Genomic DNA, 21,370 nt, shown 5'->3' with positions numbered 1-21,370 from the left:
TATAATCTTCAAATGACCGCTTGAATGATTCTTCATGTCTTGCAGTCTCCTTTAAATACAGAAGCAAAGCAGGTCATAAACAAAGTTGGGCTTCAGATCAAACCGGTGATCCATTACTCAGTCAACATGGCCGGATAAGGAAGCTCCTAAAAAGCAGGCATATTAATAGGAACATTATGATCACCTTCAAAAGACTTTCCTAAGTCGTTACCACTTCCTTAGGAAATCACATACGTTTTGATCCTCTCATAACTGCACACGGTTTTGACTAACACATGATGGCGTGGATTCCTTAAGTCAGGCGAACGCGTGCGTAAACATAGGCAAGGCACATAACATACATACCAAGCCTGGATGTTGGAACATTGTGTTCCACATATGAAGTGAATATTTGTTTTAGGCAAAAGTGAAGCCAACATACAAATATCCAACAATCTCCCCCTTTGGCAAATTTTTGGCTGAAACAACTCAAGGCCAATCCAATCAAACTGGAGAGATAACACACGCAACCTTTCCTTCAATCTTCACAAAAAAAATCTACCGTGAAGAAAGGTTCACATCTCAGATTATTAATAGATACCAAAATACAGTTCTTCAGTCATCACACATAATCTTCAGGACAGAGAAGAAGTATATTACAGATCTTTGAACCTACTTTCGCAATTTTTCACAAAACATCATATGCAATAGTAGATAAGAGAAATAGGTACCATACTTGAAAAATCAGAGCCTTGCAGCAGCGGACATATAAGGAAAAATAAATTCTTATAACATCCTAAACAGACAGTCAACTGTCACAACATGCTACTCAGATAATAATAAAAGTAAACTCCCAGACAGCATTCAGTAGCTCAAACAGGATGTTCCAACATCCAAGGAAACATTCAGGGACACAGATAAATACTTCCCCTCAAGGAGCACAATCAGCATTTCTAAAACTCCCCTTGAATACATGCATACAAAATAGAATTTTGTTCGTACTAATAGAGCAACATAAAAACATGCATGTATAAACACATCCAATGCAGATACCAGAAGACTAGAATCAGAAACAGATGTCTCAACATCACCGAACACATTTATCTGCTAGCAACCAAACTGAACACTAATCATCCTACTATCATCTGTCCACACACAGCTCATCAAAACATAGCAATCTTGGTACTGATAGAAATCATGGCAGATATATCTACTCCCCCTTTTTAGCCATAAAATATGCCAATTGATAAAGAGGTATAACAGAGAAACAAATCTTCAAAGCATGAGATGTTCAAAACATGAGTACCAAGAAATAAAAAAAGTGCAGGTAAATATGTTGTTACAGACCATAGCACATAAAGTGCACAAAATATCCAGGGCATAGCCTATAAAACAAAAAAAAAAGTAATCAAAAGGTCAAAGGAACAGAAAAAATCATTCTTCTGCCTCAGAGCTACTCCCAGATGCTTCTTCTTTATCCTTGTCATCAGCTTCCTCATCCTCATTGCCAGAGCCCTCTTCATCTTCTGTTTCCTTCTCACTTACATCTTCCTCAACTTCTGTACTAGTATCCTTCCTTTCCAGAGTAGAGATCATGAGCTCAAACTGAGTCTTCCTTTCATCCAGCATCACACATGTGTCCTTCAAAGCTGCAATAATCTCTTCCTTTGTCATAAATCCTGTATTAGGGGCAGGAACAGATGTTCCAACAAGATCTGGAGCACGACTATCTCCAAACAGTTTCTGATGAAAGGTAAGAGGAGATTCCCTCTTCATGGCCATATCAGCAGCAGAAATGAGATTTGGATGTTGGCTCGGCATAATAGTACAAAGCAAGGTGGGAAAATCAATGGGGAATTTTACAGCATCAGATTTGGCATGCTTCACAATCTGATCAAATACATACCTACCAATATCCATTCTAGTTTTTGTACCTACTGCATAATTGAACCTACCCAAACATGTGGCAATATCAGATGAATGAGTGGTAGGCACCCAATTAGCATCCCCAATTCTGTTGAGCACAACATACTTCATACTCAGCTTCCCAGAAGAAATTTTTCCTTTCTTTGGCCACACCTTCACTTTGTTGGCCGTGATCTCTTTGCAGATCTGATTGTCAGTAGCTTCCACCTCAGCTGCTCCTCCTACGACACCTAGAAAATTATTGATGATGTTGGGGGAGAAGTTTACACACTTTCCTCTAACGTACACTTTCTGATAATCTCTCATAAGAGGGTTGTCACAATCCTTTGGAATGTTCACTAAGAATTCTCTAACAAACTTTTCATAGCACTCTCCTAACTTACATACAGTTTTCTCCAGACCAGCCTCTCTGATTAAACTCATAACCTCCTCAACCTTCAAAGCTTCTTTACTTAACTCTCTTTCCAAAGCAAGCCTCCTATGATAGATGGACTTCCACCTTTGAGCAAAGCTTGGAAGCTTTCTTGGATTCTGGAGTGATGTTCTGCACATCCATCTCAGCATCATACTCAGACTCACTTGAGGAAACAACCTTCCTCTTTCTAGAACTACCAGCACCACTTTTCACCATCACCTTACTCCAGCTCTTTTTGGGACCAACTCCTGCGGATTTTGTCTTGCCTTTTGGGGTTTCTGTTGTGGCAGAGACTGTTTTCTTTGAGCCTATGTCAACCGATGAAACAACTTTTCCTTTGTTGCTTCTGAGCCTCTTTGCCACACTGTCACCATAAGTCTGAGCCAGGCGAATGTCATCCAAGTCTAGATTATCAACATCTAGAACATCTTTATCTCCTGAATTTTCTTCTTCCTCCTCCTTATCAAGTGAATCACCACCACTACCAGAAAGAGAATCTTCAATCATGTTATCAGGATTCTCATTTTCTTTAGGACCAGTCTCAGCACTAGGTTTCTGTTTCTCACTAACGATTTCCTCGTTAGGAATAGCAGATTGGACCAAGGATGTGGTAACATCCGGTCCAACATTATCTTGACAATCAGATTCTTTCAGGGCATTATCAACAAAAATATCAGTTCCCATTTCCTTTTCAGATTTACTCACATCCATGTTCTCATTACTTTCTATAGCATCATTCAAGTCTTCTAACCCTAATTTTCTACCAGATATAGGTTCATCAGGAATTAGGGTTTAAACAGGATTACCTTTTTCACAGCCAGGTGTTGCAACATCTGAAGAATTCTTGGGAGTGTCACCAACAGCAGACGAACCTTTCTCAGTGGCCTTAAAGGGATTTTCTTTTTCATAAAGATCTGACATGGTCAAGGCTACCTTCGATTCACCCTTCTTTGTAGACTTCTTCTTCTTAGAAGAGGACTTAGCAGCAGGTTTCCTTATAAGTTTTGCAGGAGGAACAACGTTCAAGGGCTTTACCATCTTTGGAGCAGAGGAACTAGATTCTTGATGTTCAACGGTTTTCTTTTCAGAAGAAACAGAGGGATCGTTTTTGAACTTCATGGCGATGTGTTGATGATGATAACGAATGAAGTGAAGGCAAAGATTATGGTGATTGGTTGAGAGAAGAAGAGAGTGAGCGGTTTTGAAAGGTTTGAAAAATGGAAGAGCGTGACAAGGGTTAGATATGATGTAATTGCGGTTGGTTGAGCGAGGGAGATTAATTAGAACAAAACTGCCTAAATAAGCGTGCACCAATAAGTAACAAGAAGCACAACCCTCTTTTGCACGCTTGTCCTTAGTTAACTGCTATAATTTCTTCCTTTGAGAAATGTCCAATCTGTCCCTTAACTTCTCAAATTTCTTTAAATCCACAATTTCTGTAAATTTGTCAAATAAAATTTCTTCCTTAGGAGTGTAGCTGATTTCTTTTCCAGGATCTCCACTGAAATTTTTCTGAATTTTCATCTGATTAATTTTCAGAGGTAAATTACTCTGAGAGCCTCTTATCATTTCTTGCGAGTGTGATGAATTTTGCCTATCTGATGTTCCAGCATCTTATCCAACATGTCAATCTGTTCTTCTGGAATCCATTTGTAGCAATTATTCTTAGTCCTACTTCCTCTCATGAGTACCAGTCCCTTCTCATCTGTTACCCTGCATCCAAGTTTGTTGAAGCTCACTTCCAGACCTTGGTCACATAGTTGACTAACACTGATTAAATTTAAGAAGAATCCTTCAACAAATAAGACATTATCAAGTTTGGGAAGCTTATTACTGATCAACTTACCTTTTCCTCGTATTTCTCCCTTACCATCATCACCAAAGGTAACATACCCTTTCTCACAGGGTCTTATGTATTCAAAATAGCTGTCATTCCCAGTCATATGTTTGGAACAATCACTGTCAAAGTACTAAACTTCATTAGATGTTGACCTTTTGGAGATGTGACCTACCAACCCTACATTAACACTCTTAGGCATCCATTTGTGATTAAATCTACTTGGATAACCATATAATTTGTAACAGAAGGGTCTTATGTGCCCTTTTCTCTTACAATGATTACAAATCCAAGGACGAGTTGTCCTTTTCTTATACAGATGTTGTTGCGAAGGTTCCAACATTGTCTTGTTATTAGAAGGGCCACCGTTATCTGAAGTATCAGTAACCTCATTATGCTTGTTAAGTTCTTCTTTTCTTATCATTCCATGATCTTCCACAGCATATGCAATTTTTCTATTGCGTTGTTTTTGATTCAGAGACTAATAATTAAATTCTATACCTTTTGCTTGTCTCTTACCCTCTCCTTCTATAACGTCATTCAGGATTGTAGAACCATTTTCCATTATTTCAACTTGTTTCTTGAACTCTTCAATTTGCGAATTTAAACAAGTTACCTCAACATTGAGTTCAGATACCTTTGTCAGGAGTGTATTTTTTTCTGTAAGGAGTTGGTGATTTATCTTCTTTTGTTCTCCCAGCATCTTACTAATTTCTGTACTTCTGGCATGCAGATCCTTATAAGCAGTAGCTAGGTCATCATACTCTAATTCTTCATCGCAAGACTCATTATCAGAATAGATTCTTCCTGTTAGAGCAGTTACCTTTTTAGGGAACACACCTTCACTTTTTCTTTCTAAACCATCTACCTCAGACCAAGCGGCATCCACACTTTTCTTCTGTTTATTGTGAGATGTAGCACATTCTGCTGTCCTATGACCTAAACCTCCACATCCATGACATTGATCTTCCTTGAATTCACTATCTCTGTCATCAGTACTAAAACCCTTTTGTCTTTCTCTGATGTTGGATCTAATGTTCTGAGCATCAGTTCTGGACTTCAAGCTTGCCAAATTCATAATTTTGTTAAAGAGTTTTCCAAGGAGCACTACAGAATCAGCCAAGTTCTCATCATTTTCGGGATTCCCTTGAGTTTCTTTAATACCAGTAGAGAGAGTACTATTATCTTTCTTTTCAACCCTATTGTTGATGATAATTTCAAAATTCTGTAGAGATCCAATGAACTATTCTATCTTCATTTTAGAAATATCTTGGGCATCTTCTATAGCAGTGATTTTCATGTCAAATCTTTTCGGTAGATACCTGAGGATTTTTCTAACCAGTTTTTCTGCACACATCTTTTCCCCAAGAGTATCAAAAGTATTAGCAATGTCAAGAATATTCATGTAAAATTCTTGAACACTCTCATCTTCCTTCATAGTCAGGTTTTTAAACTGAGTGGTGAAAAGCTGTAGTCTAGATTTTTTTTACTTTTGAGGTGCCTTCTTACGTAATTTCTAGAATCTCCCAAGCTTCTTTAGCAATATTGCATTGTTTGATCATTCTGAACACATTGTTATCAACCCCATTGAAGATAGCATTTAAGGCTCTAGAATTGACAAGACAAGATTCATCCTCATCTGCAGTCCATTCTTCTTCAGGTTTCAAAACTGCAGTTTTGTTCCCATCTTTATTAAGAGCAACAGGATGCTCCCAGCCTTTCTGAACAGACTTCCAAGTCTTGCTATCAATAGATTTGAGAAAAGCACTCATATGTGATTTCCAATAATCATAATTAGAGCCATCCAACAATGGTGGTCTGTTAACATAGCCTCCTTCTTTGTCCATAATGCCAGAAATGTCCTCCTCTGGATCTCACCCTAACAACAGGCAGGGTGCCTGCTTTGATACCAATTGAAATTCTGGCTGGCTAGCAACAGAATGTTCTACGAGATGTTCCAACACTTGACACAAATAACAGATGTTGAAAGCGATGTATAGAACATCGTGCTAGCAGTGGACATAAATAAAACAACAAAATAAAAGACAAGAAAGTAAATGACACAGTGAGTTTGTTAACCCAGTTCGGTGCAACGTCACCTACTCTGGGGGCTACCAAGCCAGGAAGGAAATCCACTAGTGTAGTCCTTTTTCTTTAGTTCACAACAAACATCTTGTTTACACTAAAGACCTAGGACCTACCCGTATTGACTTCAACCTAGGAACTCCTAGATCTGAGATCCCATCTCACTCCCTTACAACTGATCACGACCCCTGTGATTCTCAAATAACAAATACAAATCAGTTTGTGAAGTCACCTTCAAAACATACAACTAACACCTTGTTTCACAACTTCGGTGTAGTACACAATCTACCTGCCTCTTTGCTTAAAAGCTTCAGAGGAGTGAACAAGTTACAACTCAAAGCACAGTCCTATACATGCATCAAGATGATACATGAAAGGTTCACAAACAAACGACTCAAAACCCTAAAATGATCTAATCTTCAAATGACCGCATGAATGATTCTTCAGGTCTTGCAGTCTCCTTTAAATACAGAAGCAAAGCGGGTCATAAACAAAGTCGGGCTTCAGATCAAACCGGTGATCCATTACTCAGCCAACATGGCAGGATAAGGAAACTCCTAAAAAGCAGGCACATTAATAGGAACATTATGATCACCTTCAAAAGACTTTCCTAAGTCGTTACCACTTCCTTGGGAAATCACATACGTTCTGATCCTCTCATAACTGCACACGGTTTTGACCAACACATGTTGGCGTGGATTCCTTAAATCAAGCGAACTCGTGCGTAAACATAGGCAAGGCACATAACATACATACCAAGCCTGGATGTTCGAACATTGTGTTCCACATCTGAAATGAATATTTGTTTTAGGCAAAAGTGAAGCCAACATACAAATATCCAACAGCTTCCCCTCTCTTTCAATCACGGTGTCACCCCTCTTCCTCTCATCACCTCTCTACTCTTCTTCTAATTTCTGTCTCTCCGTCGTCGTAACAAACCAGTTCATCGCCGCTGTAACTGTTTCAGATCAAGGGATTATTGCTTTTCAAAATTGCAATGTTTGTTCTTGGTTTGTAATTTTTTTTTCAACTATGAAAGTGCTCCATTCAATCCGATTTTGACAAAACAATGGGATTAACAGGAAGGAGAAGAGGGAACGACGAGGTTCCCTTGTAATTTTGATAACACATGATTTATGATTTTTTTTATTAAACAAAGAATTATTTATTAACTTTTAATCCTAGCCATTCAATATTTTTTTTGCCACATGTCTTGCATTCAGACCATAAATGGACTAAATGAAGCATTGTTTAAATGGAGCATACCTGAACTCGTGTTTTTAGAGGGTAATCTTTTCCCCAAAAAAAATCCTAAGGCGTTTTTTTTTTAACCTTAGTTTTGGATGTACTTATGGAACATGTGCAAGATCAGTTAGCACCAAGATATATGTTTTTTGTAGATAATGTAGTCTTGTTTGGAGAGTCAAGCAAGCGTATGTCTATAAGTCTTCGAAGGGTTTGGCTTCCGTATGAGTAGAAGCTAGACAGAGTATATGGAATAAAACTTCAACAAAATGTGAAGTAGTTCTACCTTGGATGTGAAACTTGAGGATCATCATATCATACCCTAAGTTACACGGTCTAATCGTTCCATAGTTAAAAATGACAGAGAAGTAGAAGTAGATGTAAATCGTCGTATTCAAAGTGAAAGGTTGAAATGGAAAAAAGCCTCAATTGTTTTATGTGATAAGAAAGTACCACTTAAGCTGAAAGGAAAATTCTATTGGACAGATGTCAGACCAACGATGTTATATGGTACATAGTGTTGGGTGGTTAAAAACCAACATAGAAATAAAGTAAGCTTAGCGAAGATGAGGATGTTGTGTCAGATGTCAGGTAAGACTAGACCATGATATGATTAGGAGTGACACCATTAAAGAGAGTTGAGGATAGCATCTATAATATAAAAGATGGTAGAAAATAGGTTTAGGTGGTTTGTGCATGTAAAGATAAGATATGAGGATGTTGTAGTATGAAGAATAGATCATGTGGAGGAGAGTCAAATCAAAAGAGGTAGAGGGAGACCTAAAAAAAATATAAGAGAAACTATTAGGAAAAATTTAGAGATTAATGAATTTGATCCAAATATGGTTTAGGATGGAATACCATGGCGTAATTTGATTCATGTAGCTGACCCGACTTAGTGTGATAAAAATTGTTTGTTGTTGTTGGTGTGGAACTATACATATATAGATCGGTAAATAGTTCAACAATTCTATATTTAAAAATATTAAACATTTGTTGTTGTGTTAACTCCGATGTTTCTATGGGAAATGAGCCCTAATTATTTGAAGTTCGGCCGAGATGTAAGTAAAGTCTGATTAAGAATTATAACATACATTTGATTTTTCAAAATAAATTTTGATATATATGTGTGTGTGTGTGTGTGTGTGTGTATATATATATATATATTTAAAAATTAAAAATCTTAAGAATTTAAAACAACCTATAATTGTTATGACTATTCAAAAACAAAATTAGCTCCATTAGAATTATTATATTTTATTTAGAGGATTATATTTGGTTTTTTGTATCCGAAAAATGAATTATTATGTTTGGTTTTGAATCAAATATAAATCCAAGTGCCAAGAGTTTTTACTTTTTCGGGTCAAAGTTAGTTTCTTGAATTTCCACACAAAAGAAAAGGTTAGTTTCTTGAATAATGCATAATTTTTTTCCATCTTTTGCTTTGATAAGATCTTTCTTGTTAAATACAATATGTTTTTTATATATATAAATTGCATAGTTCTAAATTTTAGCCCCAATTACAAATTAGTCGTTTGTATGAATGGGTCTCTAATGTTTAAAGATTGCTGAATACGAAATAAAATGCTGATTGAACTTTGCAAACATTTTAGTTGTCGTGAATCCTTGTGATAAGTGATTCAACAATTTTAACATAAAAAAAATGATTCGACAATTTTATTATTTTAAAATTATTAATAATATTTTATTTACTTAACCTATTTTATATTTGTTTAATAAAAAATAGATATCTAAATTAAAAACAAACTCTTTAGCAAGTCTCTTCTTCCTTTTCCCCAATTTTCCCCATCTCAAATATTCGCAAAAGAATCAGTAGAGAAGGGTCGTGGAGGTTGAAATGGAAACATTAAACGAGTTTGAATGTTTGTCTAGTGCTTATAATAGTATGTATGTTAGTTAGAAGAAAATTGTCTTTTTCATATCAATTTTTGCTTATAAACATATGGAAATAATTGTTTTGCTTTCACTTGTATATTTCAGGAACAACACCAACCCTCACGGGTTGTAGTTACGACAAAATGGGAGACACTATTAATCACATTTCCATTTACATCCACATACCACAACTACTCCTTCAATGACCAATAATTAAGGTCCTCCTAGGTTCAGTTGGATATTCTGAGTGATAAATTACTCTGCCACATGTTTGAAAATTGTGTGGATGTGATGATTTGGGTTTGTATTCCACTTTTGGAGTGTTATGTGTTTTACACTCTTGTGTATTTAAATTTGTTTAGTGAAACAAATCTATTTAGATTTGTTTTACACTCTCTCCAAATTGCAACAAATGAAATAAATTACAAATGGAGAGGATCTTTACCCTGTTTTAGTGACCCTTACAATCTGTCATTTTCTTGAAAAAATAAAATGGGGTCGCTATGATAGCGAGCATCATCATATCATTAAAAAGATACTTTTATGTGATTATTATGCCTCCACAGGTTAACTACTGTGTTGGGGATTACGAGGTGGTAGGTGTGGAGTCTAAGTGGTGATAATTGATATAGGGTAGCATAATATAAGGAAATTGTTGGATTGGGTAATTGGATCCAAACATGTACCTAATTTTCCTAAGGGAAATGCTAACCAAAAAAAATTATAGAATAGACTTAAGACCATCAACAATGGAGCTCCTCTATTTATTGATTTAAGTGGGTCTCACATGTACACATAGTTTATTGGGTTATGCTAAGTTGCTAAGTCCTGAGGACACTAGTTAAGGAAACAAAAAATTGGAAGTTTGCATTGAATTCAGCAATTTTTTTAACTTTTCAAAAGTCAAATTTATCACTTTCCACCATTTTTTAATAGAACATTTCTAAATTTATCATCTTAATCAATGCCCTAAGGGCACTATTTAGCATTTCCTTAATTTATTTTATAATTTTTAATGTCTAATACTTAATGAGCATTGAATTCCTCCAACCCAACACCACATCAAAATTTACTAATAGGTCCCACCAATAACTCTATATTATTACATTTCTAAAACACTCATTTATTTTATTAGAAAATATTAAATGAAATTCACACAAAAAATGGATAGAGATAAGATTTTTCTATAGGCACTCTTCTTTGTAAGCACCAATAAATATCACTCTATAATGAAGGTGACTATTTAGCTTAGTGCTAAATAGGTGAACTATCCATTATTGTGGATGGTCTAGTAAAAGCGATGCTTTGGAGTTGAATTGTCCGTAGAGAACTCTTGGTTATATTCCTTCCACATGTTGAAAGAGTTCATCCCAATTTATTTATGTCCCTGGCTCTCTGCAATAAATTCAACAATAGAAGTAAGAATTTCGCTCTTTACCCAACAGTTTTTGCTCATTCCCATACGCAAGTTAACACATGCTAGTGTAAATGACAACGTGAGTACGCTGCGTGAGTTAACATACGCTAGTGTTAATTTCAGCGCGAGTTAACTCACGTTGCCATTTGCACTAGTGTGAGTTAACTCACGTTTATAGCAGACAAAAGTTACTGCATTAATTGCAGTGCAGTAACTGAACAGAATTTTGAAAAGTCATAAATGACCCGTAATCACGACACATTCATAACTTAACCAAATTAAATCAGTTTAACAACATTATCAAATAATACAACATAATTGATCCAAATTACACAAAATCATCGTTTTTCTCACAATCACATAATCACCCATAAACGATCCAAATGGTCCAAATTACACAAATTGGCCAGTAATGACCCGTAATCACTTAATCACACTTAATGACACGTAAACGATCCAAATTACATCAATTTGTCCATAAATTTCAAAAATTACATAATCTCACATAAACAGTCAAAATTAACCAAATTCATCGTTAAATTGCATAAACACAAATTTATTAAAATTCAACAATACGGACACAAATTCGGAAAACATTACACTATTACACTTAAATCAATATTACACTTCAACGGATCGGACAAAAAGATACAAAGTGTTATTCTCAACCATTAACCGAAACATGTAATCAACGTCGCTATCATCTTTGAGAATTTGTGGATAATACACGGTCTTCCAAAAGTCCTCTTCCTTATCCTCCCCCAAGTCCACACCTGGCACATTTACTATTACGTCACATGTTATTTGATTTGAATTAATATGGATAAAGAAGTCATCAAGTGTTGTCTTTAACTCGTCAAACTTGTCGGTGGGGTTTACAAAGAACCTAGCCCTCTTTTTCACATCTACATAACGAACATCAAGTTTAACTGGATCTTGTGCATCTTCAGACATGTTTCACTTTACAAAATATAATGAAAAACATATATGAGAGAAATGAGATAAAATAAATAGTTGAATAATTAGAGACCAAAAAATGCGAGCACTACTTGGCGTGACATAATCGGCCACAAAATAAAAAAAAATACTTCATATATTTATATAATATATATAATATATATAATATTAGTTACATATTAGCCATAAATATCCAAATTACACAACCGGCCACCAAAAAATATGTCGGGGTGTAATACCACCAAAAAATAGGACGAACACCGACCGACTAAAAAGTGTCATAACCTATCTAACTAGACTAATGATAGTGCATAATCTTCATCCATGACTTCGAAATCTTACTTTGGTTTTTCTAGAGTTGGAGTGTCAAAAGTAATAGGATTGTGCTCATTTGTTGGTTTCTTTGGCGGCTTCGGCTCCTTAGACATGAGCTCATTGAAGGCGGCTTGTCTATCCATAAACTCAAAATATCATTTCTCCGCCTCACCAATCTTGTGATTCATCCACTCTTTACAAGGAGGTGGTAACAGACAATCTTCTTTCAACAAAACATGAAGAAAGTGGTCGGCAATTAAACAAAGACACATTATGTTGGAATGTGGCTTAAGTGGTGGAGCACTTCGGATTGGGAAATATGTCTCACATATACCTATTTTGGGCAAAGTCAATAGAACAACGACTCTATTGTAGCAAGTAGCAATAATGTGACTCATATCCGGAGTGGTCAACCACTTATCTACCGGCGCAATACCAGTCCTACTTATTGGAGGGTGTAAACCATCCAAGATAAGTTTAAAATGCCTCTCGGTACCATATATCGGCAAATAGAGTCTTTTATTATTTTTCAACTCATTAATAAGTGCATGACGAACCAAAACATGACTATCCTCATCCAATCCCATGTGCCTAGCTATGACCTGGAAACAACAATTACCATCCCCTCTAACATTCACAATGTCTTCAATGTTAGGTCTCATGATCGTTGGAATTTGTGAAATGTATGGTATTTTCAAATAAGGAATTGGTTTTGAAGTAGGAGTCGAAGCTTGTGAGCGGGACCAAGTGCCAAGACGTGCACCTTTACTCTTTGGAACATTACTCTTGGCTTGTGAGCATTGACTATCAGGATTTTGAGAATCAATATCTCCCACCTAGAGGGGATTCGACCCGCAGGCCTCGTTTTTGGTGTAAACTTCACCCTTTTAGGTGCTCCCTTGGTTACCACTTTTCTCGGAGGTGGCTTCAACATTGTGTCCTCTGGAAATCCTAGTTCACGCAACTTTTCTTTGATGTGGAGTTTCATCTTGAAAGGGGGCCCTCTTGAGACGTTCTTGAATGGCGATCCATTCCTCCGTAACGGAAAAATGTGCATCAACCTCTTGTCCAATTACACTTAACCTTTGCCAATGAGGGTGTATTTCATCCGAAAGAATAGGCAATATTTTCTTTCTCTTTTCGGCAATAATACAAGCACAAGGCAACCCGAAGGTTATCATTTGCAGACAACCACAATCTTCTTTAGCAAACCCGAATGCCCTAGAGCATTGTAATTCTTCATCGATGAAATCCAAAGCGGCTCTAGAGACATACCCCTCCAACTCGGAGAATAATTTGTTTTTTTTTTGTATTTGTGTACCATGACAGTTATGCTCCTCCCAAAACTTCCTTGTATCTCACTGATGAGTCTTAGATAGTATTAATTATTGCCTTATTTAGTTTAGTTTTATTTTAGATTTGATTTAGTTTTATTGCATTTTATTTTATATTAGAATATTTTACTTCAAATTATGTTTTATTTTATTTTAGGAATAAATATATGGTGGAAGGTGTCTTGGAGCAAAAGAAAGAGGACTAGAGCAAATACAGCACAAGAATACGAAGATACGGGACAAAAATATGTTCCCACCAAGTCAGAAGCTTGGCACGGCCAGTGCCAACATGTGGCACGGCCGTGCCACCCTCCAGAGCCACTTTTGCTGCTTTTTCTTCAAGGCCAAGTTACCCTGTTGCAGCTTTACTGTTTTACCCTTTTAGTTGCTTAGTTTCTAAGTCGATTGTAAAGCTATAAATAGAGTAGCTCTCCACCATGAACAATCATCTTTACCTTTGTTTATTTCAATTGCTATTTTAATAAAAGTCTTTATTTTCCTTTTACTTTCTTTGCAATTTATTTTACCGTATTTCTCTCTTCTTCCTCCATGTCTACGATGAACATGAGTGAGTAGACTTCTTAGTCTTAGGATTATTGGGGAGTCTAATGACTCAATCCTAAACAAAACATGTCTAAACCCTAATTTCCATGTAACCCTAATTTCTAATCTAGATTCACCGTCTTAACGTGGATTAACAATTATCAAACTGTGGAAGCGAAAGCGGAGGGTTTGATAATCGTTAATCCATCATCCCAAACATCAATTCATAAAGCGAGAGCGGAGCTTTGATGTTGGAACAAGTGAATCTAGACAATAGTTGCAAAACAGTGAAATAGTCTTTGCAACTATTGAGACAAAGAGTAGTTTCAATCCTCTATGCATCTTCTAGTAATCATGTCAGTGAAATAGGCTTGGTTGCTAGAAGTAAACTCTCACCGGACTTTCATCGGAAAGGTGAGGGGCTAAGGGAAACCGGTCTTTAGAAATTAGTGTGTAAACCATGAAATTAGAAGTTTAGGTTTTGTCAAGTGAAGGATTAGTTATTAAGATGAACCAATGATCCTAAGACCCTTTTATTATTATTGTTTTTACCTTCAGCAATCAAACCCTTTCTAACCAACTTTCTCTCCTCTAATCATTCATTGAAAGTTAATTAAATTGACCAACTCCCTAGCGGAACGATACTCTACTTACTACTATTACTTCGATAGGCCGTGCGCTTGCGGTTTGGCTCTATCAAGTTTTTGGCGCCGTTGCCGGGGAGTTAACTAATTTAATTAGCTTTTTCTTAGTGATTAGAATTCTCTCTTCTTTCTCTTTTTTTTTTTTTTTTTTTTATTTTTAACCTTTTTTATTTTTTTCTGTTATCGTTAACTTCTTGGGTTCTCAACCTTGTATGCGAAGAACTAGAAATCAAGCAGTATTCATACCCGAGATCGAAAGGTTCTTACATAGAAGGAGGAGAGCAGCACAAAATAACACCGCCATGGCCAATCGCACTCTCAAAGAGTATGCAACGCCGTCTACGGCTGAGCCACAAGCTGTTATAGTGTACCCAACGGTTGAGGATGACAACTTTGAAATCAAGCCTGCCCTACTTAACTTGGTGCAGCAAAACCAATTCTCGGGATCCCCCACTGAGGATCCCAATCTTCACATCTCTATTTTCCTACGAATTAGTGGAACCATGAAGGAGAACCAAGAAGCCGTAAGACTTCATCTCTTTCCCTTTTCCTTAAGGGATAGAGCTAGCGCTTGGTTCCATTCCCTCGAAGTCGGTTCCATTACTTCATGGGATCAAATGAGGCAAGCATTCCTTGCCCGTTTCTTTCCACCATCTAAAACCGCTAAACTTAGAGACCAAATCACGCGGTTCAATCAAAAAGATGGGGAATCTCTCTATGAGGCGTGGGAGCGTTTCAAGGAAATGCTAAGACTTTGTCCCCACCATGGCCTAGAGAAGTGGCTTATAGTCCACACTTTTTATAATGGCTTGTCTTATACCACTAAGATGTCTGTTGATGCAGCTGCAGGTGGAGCACTTATGAACAAGAATTACACGGAGGCGTATGCCTTGATTGAAGACATGGCTCAGAATCATTACAAATGGACCGACGAGAGAGCCATCTCTAGTTCTTCACCCTCCAAAAAGGAGGCAGGTATACACGAAGTCTCTAACTATGATCACCTTGCTTCTAAAATTGATACACTAACTGAAAAACTTGAAAAATTCAATGTTAGTGCTATCAATTCTGCATCTACTCCTTCTTGTGAAATATGTGGTATAGCTGGTCATGCTGGTGTTGATTGCCAACTAGGTAGTGCTATTAATGGTGTTGAGCAAATGAATTATGCTCAATACAACCAAGGGATGCGACAAAATCAAAATTTTTATAAAAACCAAAATCCCTATGGACAAGTAGCACCACCCGGTTATGCAAACAACCAAAGATTCACTCAAAAATCCAATTTGGAAATTTTGTTGGAAAATTCTATTGCCAACCAAAACAAACAACTTCAAGAACTTAAAAACCAAACTGGATTTCTGAATGATTCTCTTTCCAAGCTCAATACCAAGGTTGATTCTATTGCTACTCACTCTAAAATGCTTGAAACTCAAATCGCTCAAATAGCCCAACAAGTGGCTACATCTTCCCAAACACCGGGAGTCTTTCCTGGTCAAACCGAAGCCAACCCCAAAGCCCAAGTTAATGTCATATCTTTTAGGGGTAGTAAGTTAGGCGAAACTTTTGCTAAGGTTAAAAACATTGGGAAAGAAAATGTCAAGCCCTTAGGTGATAAAGTTGTGATAGAAGAAGCTAAACCACTTGAAGAAAACAAAACTCCATCCCCCTTAAATCCCGAAAAGCTTAAATTAGAGGGTAAATTTGAAAAATTTGTTAACATACTTAGGAAAATTTGCATTAAACTTCCCTTTGCTGAAGCTTTGTCTAGGATGCCTCTTTATGCCAAGTTTTTAAAGAAAATTTTTTCAAAGAAAAGGGCTATAGAGCATAATGAGACAATAGCCTTGGCTAAGGAAACTAGTGCAATCATCCAAGAAGCACCCCCTAAGCTTAGAGATCCAGGTAGCTTTGCCATACCATGTGAAATTGGGAATGAAACCATAAACAAAGCCTTATGTGACTTAGGAGCTAGTGTTAGTTTGCTGCCTTTGTCTCTTCTTAAAAGGATAGGGATAGGAGAATTGAAACCTACCGAAATGGAACTAAAGATAGCTGATCGTTCTACCATGAAACTTGTAGGATTTGTCGAGGACATACCTATTAAGATAGAGGGGATATACATCCCCACTGATTTTGTAGTCGTTGACATTGAAGAGGACGACGACGTCCCTATAATCCTAGGTAGACCTTTCCTCGCAACTGCGGGAGCTCTCATTGATGTGAAACTTGGTAGGATAGTCTTTCAAGTGAGTGATAAAATGGTAGGATACGAGTTGGAAAATGTTATGAAGGGTCCCGCTCTTTACTCTTGTTGCATGCTTAACGATCATGTTGTGAAAGAACGTTTTATAGCGTCATCTACACAATATGATATCTTTGATCCATTCTAAGGACTCTTTCTAACCGTCAAGCTAATGACATTAAAAGAGCGCTTCGTGGGAGGCAACCCACGCATTTAATTGCTTTTCTTTTGTTTTTCTTTGTTTTAAGTTGTTTTGTAGGTAATTGTCCAAGTTTGATTCGAAGAAAACCAAGAAATTGAAAAATTCTGAAGCCCCCAGGACCAGAAAGGTGGCACGGCCCGTGCTAGGTATGGCACGGCCGTGCCAAGTTTTTAACAAAAAAAATGGCCATTGAAGTCAGAATGATGGCACGGCCCGTGCCAATAGGTGGCACGGCCGTGCCCGACTTCTAGCACCCTATAACTTCAAATTTTTCTTCCTTCTTCCTCATTCACAAACCACAACCCTCTTTCATCTTTCAAACTTCTCTCTAAACCACCATAACCTTCAAACCTTCAAACCTTCATATCTCCCTCAATTCTTAACCAAATCACTCCATTCTTTCACCAATCAACCACAAACTTCACCCAAAATAAAAACCACCAATCAAAAACATCTTTCATCCATCCAAACCCACAATTCACCAAAACCCTAATCCTTCAAAACCTAACCCAAACACCACAAAACCTTAACCAATCTCCATATCCAAACCAACAAAACTTCCTTAAACATCAACCCCAACCCTAAACCAATCCTTTCCACCAAAAATTTTCCCAAACCCTAAACCTTCAAAACCAATTCTACCAAAGGTCAATGGCTTCAAGAAGAAGTGGTAAAGAACCAGCAAGCTCTCAAGGAGGACCTCCCCCAAAGAAGCAAGCCCAAGTGAAGAATCATGGGATCCAGTTCAAAAACAACAAGCAAAGGGACAGGTATAAAAATCTTATCTCTAAACATCTGCACCCTTCTCGTTATCCTGATTCCCATACTTTAGATATGCTAGAGCTGCTTGATGATGTTTCTAGGTTGATAGGAAAGTTAGGTTGGACTGAATTGCTGAAACCTATGAGGGGTTATGAAAATTTCACGTATGAATTCTTGAGCTCAATAGATTTTACTAAAGATAAGATGAATTTTGATAACCCTAACCATAGAGTTGTTTTCCGGTTAATGAATATTGATTATGACATGTCACTTCAGCACTTTTGTGATGCCTTAGGCTTTGCAAATGAGGGATATATTCATGATCATTGGGATCCCAGCCTTAAACCGGATAACTATGACCCAGCTGCCTTTTGGAAACAAATCACCGGTCTTAACAAATACGTCCCTAGGGCGAACAAAGCTAGCAATATTCACAACCCCGTACTTAGGTACCTTCAGAGGGTAATGGCTTGCACTATTTGGGGTAGAACCGAGCTAGGAAACACTAGAACCGATGAGTTGTTCATGCTATGGGCAATGCTCCACAACCACCCCGTCAATACCTGTTTTTATTTGATTGATCACCTAGACTTTGTCGGTACTAGACCGGCCGGTAGAGGAGACATAGTGGTGGGTGGCATCATTACATACATAACTAGGCAATTTTGAGTGGGTGAAATTGAGGAGGTAAATCCAATTGAGAGAAACAATAGGCTAAACATAGAAACCCTCATTGCAATGAACTTCATAAAACATCATCCGCCCATGCAATATTCACTCAAGCTTCATGTGTCTATTTTGTTACTACTTCCTAACCCATCTCGGACTAGCATCGAGGTGGAAGCAAATTTGTTGTATGTTGATGATAATCAGGTACATGAAGAGAACAATCTTGATGAAGGAGACAGTGCTAACTTGCACCAAGAGGAGGAGCACCATGGCCATAACACCGATAATCTAAATGAAGATCAAAGATGGACATGGATCCACAATGAGATTGAGAGGATGAGCACCGAGCAACAAAGGCAAGGTGTTGAAATCTTCGGGCTCCGAAATGATGTTCAAATTTTTAGAAGCAACCGCTTAACACAAGAAAATAATGAAATGCTCCGCCGGATGATGCAACACCTTCATCTCCAAGGTCCTCCCTATGGACCTCAATGAACAATTGTGAGCTTTCCTCTTCCTCTCTTCCCTTATCTTTTCTTCTTCATCTTCTTCTCCTATTCTTCTTCTTCTACTCCTTCTTCTTCTTCTCTTTTAATTTCTTTTTCTTTTTGAATCATTGAGGACAATGCTTCTCCTAAGTGTGGGGGGGCCTAATAAAGTGTCTAGAGTCGTAGTGTCCAAACTCCCTTGAACTTTATTCTTTTGTTTTGTTTTTATAGTGAAAGGCATGACTAGTAGCTTGTGTTTAATGTAAAAAATGGCATGAAAATTTTTGTTTTGTCTCTTCTTTAGGTTGCTTCTTGTACATGAAAGTAGTTTCTTGTGTTTCTTATGTTCTTGCTATACCCATGTCTTGTTTTATTGTGAAAATCTCCAATGAGAAAAGCACCCGGTTGCAATCCTTGAGCAAATGTATGAATAGGTATTTTAAGGAACACGTTCTATCTTTAGTGTTAACTTAGACCCTTTAAAGTCTTAAGAGTAAAAGTAGTATAAGTTTGTGTGGGAAATTAACCAATGTTCTTAATTGTTATATTCTTAAATTGTTAAAGTTAAAAGGGGCGGGAGAATGGCACCAACATATGGGGGAAAGGACAATTGCATCCTAACTTCCTAATTGTGGTGGTGACTCCCTAATTTGAACCTAAAGTGAAACAAATTCATCAATGCTAGGGGGAAAGGACAATTACATCCAAAAAGACTTCCTACGCGGAGATGAAACAAACAATAATTTTGCAGCACTACTTAGGGTGATTTTGAATCTAGGGGGAAAGGACAATTACATCCGAGAAGACTCCCTACGAGGATAGATAGCCCCTAAGCATCTGCAGCCCCTTGTGCTTAATTGTTATATCTAATTTAATGTTTAACTCAAATTCCCATCACTCTTATATGAAATGAAGAAAGGACTTTTCTCGGTTACTTTAGCACTAAGGATAGAACTTATTCCTCATAATATCTGTCTTATACAGGAGCAAGAAAAGGGTTGGACTGCACACACACACTCACTTGAGACTTGATGTTGGGTAGAATAGGTTCATGAGAAGTATTTGAAATAGTAATTAGTGTACTTGAGGCAAGGCCTTTCTCTAGAGACATTTGTTCTTAATATTGCCATAATCAAATCTTTTGTTGCTACTATGTTGCTGCCTTTTGCTTGAGGACAAGCAAAGATTCAAGTGTGGGGGAGTTTGATGAGTCTTAGATAGTATTAATTATTGCCTTATTTAGTTTAGTTTTATTTTAGATTTGATTTAGTTTTATTGCATTTTATTTTATATTAGAATATTTTACTTCAAATTATGTTTTATTTTATTTTAGGAATAAATATATGGTGGAAGGTGTCTTGGAGCAAAAGAAAGAGGACTAGAGCAAATACAGCACAAGAATACGAAGATACGGGACAAAAATATGTTCCCACCAAGTCAGAAGCTTGGCACGGCCAGTGCCAACATGTGGCACGGCCGTGCCACCCTCCAGAGCCACTTTTGCTGCTTTTTCTTCAAGGCCAAGTTACCCTGTTGCAGCTTTACTGTTTTACCCTTTTAGTTGCTTAGTTTCTAAGTCGATTGTAAAGCTATAAATAGAGTAGCTCTCCACCATGAACAATCATCTTTACCTTTGTTTATTTCAATTGCTATTTTAATAAAAGTCTTTATTTTCCTTTTACTTTCTTTGCAATTTATTTTACCGTATTTCTCTCTTCTTCCTCCATGTCTACGATGAACATGAGTGAGTAGACTTCTTAGTCTTAGGATTATTGGGGAGTCTAATGACTCAATCCTAAACAAAACATGTCTAAACCCTAATTTCCATGTAACCCTAATTTCTAATCTAGATTCACCGTCTTAACGTGGATTAACAATTATCAAACTGTGGAAGCGAAAGCGGAGGGTTTGATAATCGTTAATCCATCATCCCAAACATCAATTCATAAAGCGAGAGCGGAGCTTTGATGTTGGAACAAGTGAATCTAGACAATAGTTGCAAAACAGTGAAATAGTCTTTGCAACTATTGAGACAAAGAGTAGTTTCAATCCTCTATGCATCTTCTAGTAATCATGTCAGTGAAATAGGCTTGGTTGCTAGAAGTAAACTCTCACCGGACTTTCATCGGAAAGGTGAGGGGCTAAGGGAAACCGGTCTTTAGAAATTAGTGTGTAAACCATGAAATTAGAAGTTTAGGTTTTGTCAAGTGAAGGATTAGTTATTAAGATGAACCAATGATCCTAAGACCCTTTTATTATTATTGTTTTTACCTTCAGCAATCAAACCCTTTCTAACCAACTTTCTCTCCTCTAATCATTCATTGAAAGTTAATTAAATTGACCAACTCCCTAGCGGAACGATACTCTACTTACTACTATTACTTCGATAGGCCGTGCGCTTGCGGTTTGGC

At 37.1% G+C, this 21,370-nt stretch overlaps 2 protein-coding genes and 1 non-coding gene across 3 annotated transcripts; all 3 read right to left on the bottom strand.

The window, feature by feature from the left end:
• Positions 1 to 1,413: 1,413 nt before the first annotated feature.
• On the bottom strand, positions 1,414 to 2,328 carry LOC146936222 (uncharacterized). The gene has a single exon (XM_085749166.1). The coding sequence runs from the start codon at positions 2,326 to 2,328 to the stop codon at positions 1,414 to 1,416; it is 915 nt and encodes a 304-aa protein (XP_085605292.1).
• A 9,093-nt stretch (positions 2,329 to 11,421) lies between these two features.
• On the bottom strand, positions 11,422 to 11,754 carry LOC146936221 (uncharacterized). The gene has a single exon (XM_085749165.1). It carries the CDS (start codon positions 11,752 to 11,754, stop codon positions 11,422 to 11,424), a length of 333 nt encoding a protein of 110 aa, XP_085605291.1.
• Positions 11,755 to 15,258: 3,504 nt separating this feature from the next.
• LOC146936220 (small nucleolar RNA R71) lies at positions 15,259 to 15,365 on the bottom strand. The gene has a single exon (XR_015033599.1). It is a non-coding gene; the product is annotated as a small nucleolar RNA R71 (small nucleolar RNA).
• Between the last annotated feature and the right edge of the window lie 6,005 nt (positions 15,366 to 21,370).

Source organism: Medicago sativa, chromosome 3 (genome assembly GCF_051527215.1).
Source record: "Medicago sativa cultivar Bolivia chromosome 3, Bolivia_mono, whole genome shotgun sequence".
Classification (NCBI taxonomy): domain Eukaryota; kingdom Viridiplantae; phylum Streptophyta; class Magnoliopsida; order Fabales; family Fabaceae; genus Medicago; species Medicago sativa.
The sequence above is the reverse complement of the archived record's forward strand: the minus strand, read 5'-3'. Positions and strand labels throughout refer to the sequence as shown.

Excerpts from the sequence above, each read along its gene's own strand:
- LOC146936221 (XM_085749165.1), bottom strand. The coding sequence starts at position 11,754 with ATGTCTGAAGATGCACAAGATCCAGTTAAACTTGATGTTCGTTATGTA.
- LOC146936222 (XM_085749166.1), bottom strand. The coding sequence starts at position 2,328 with ATGAGTTTAATCAGAGAGGCTGGTCTGGAGAAAACTGTATGTAAGTTA.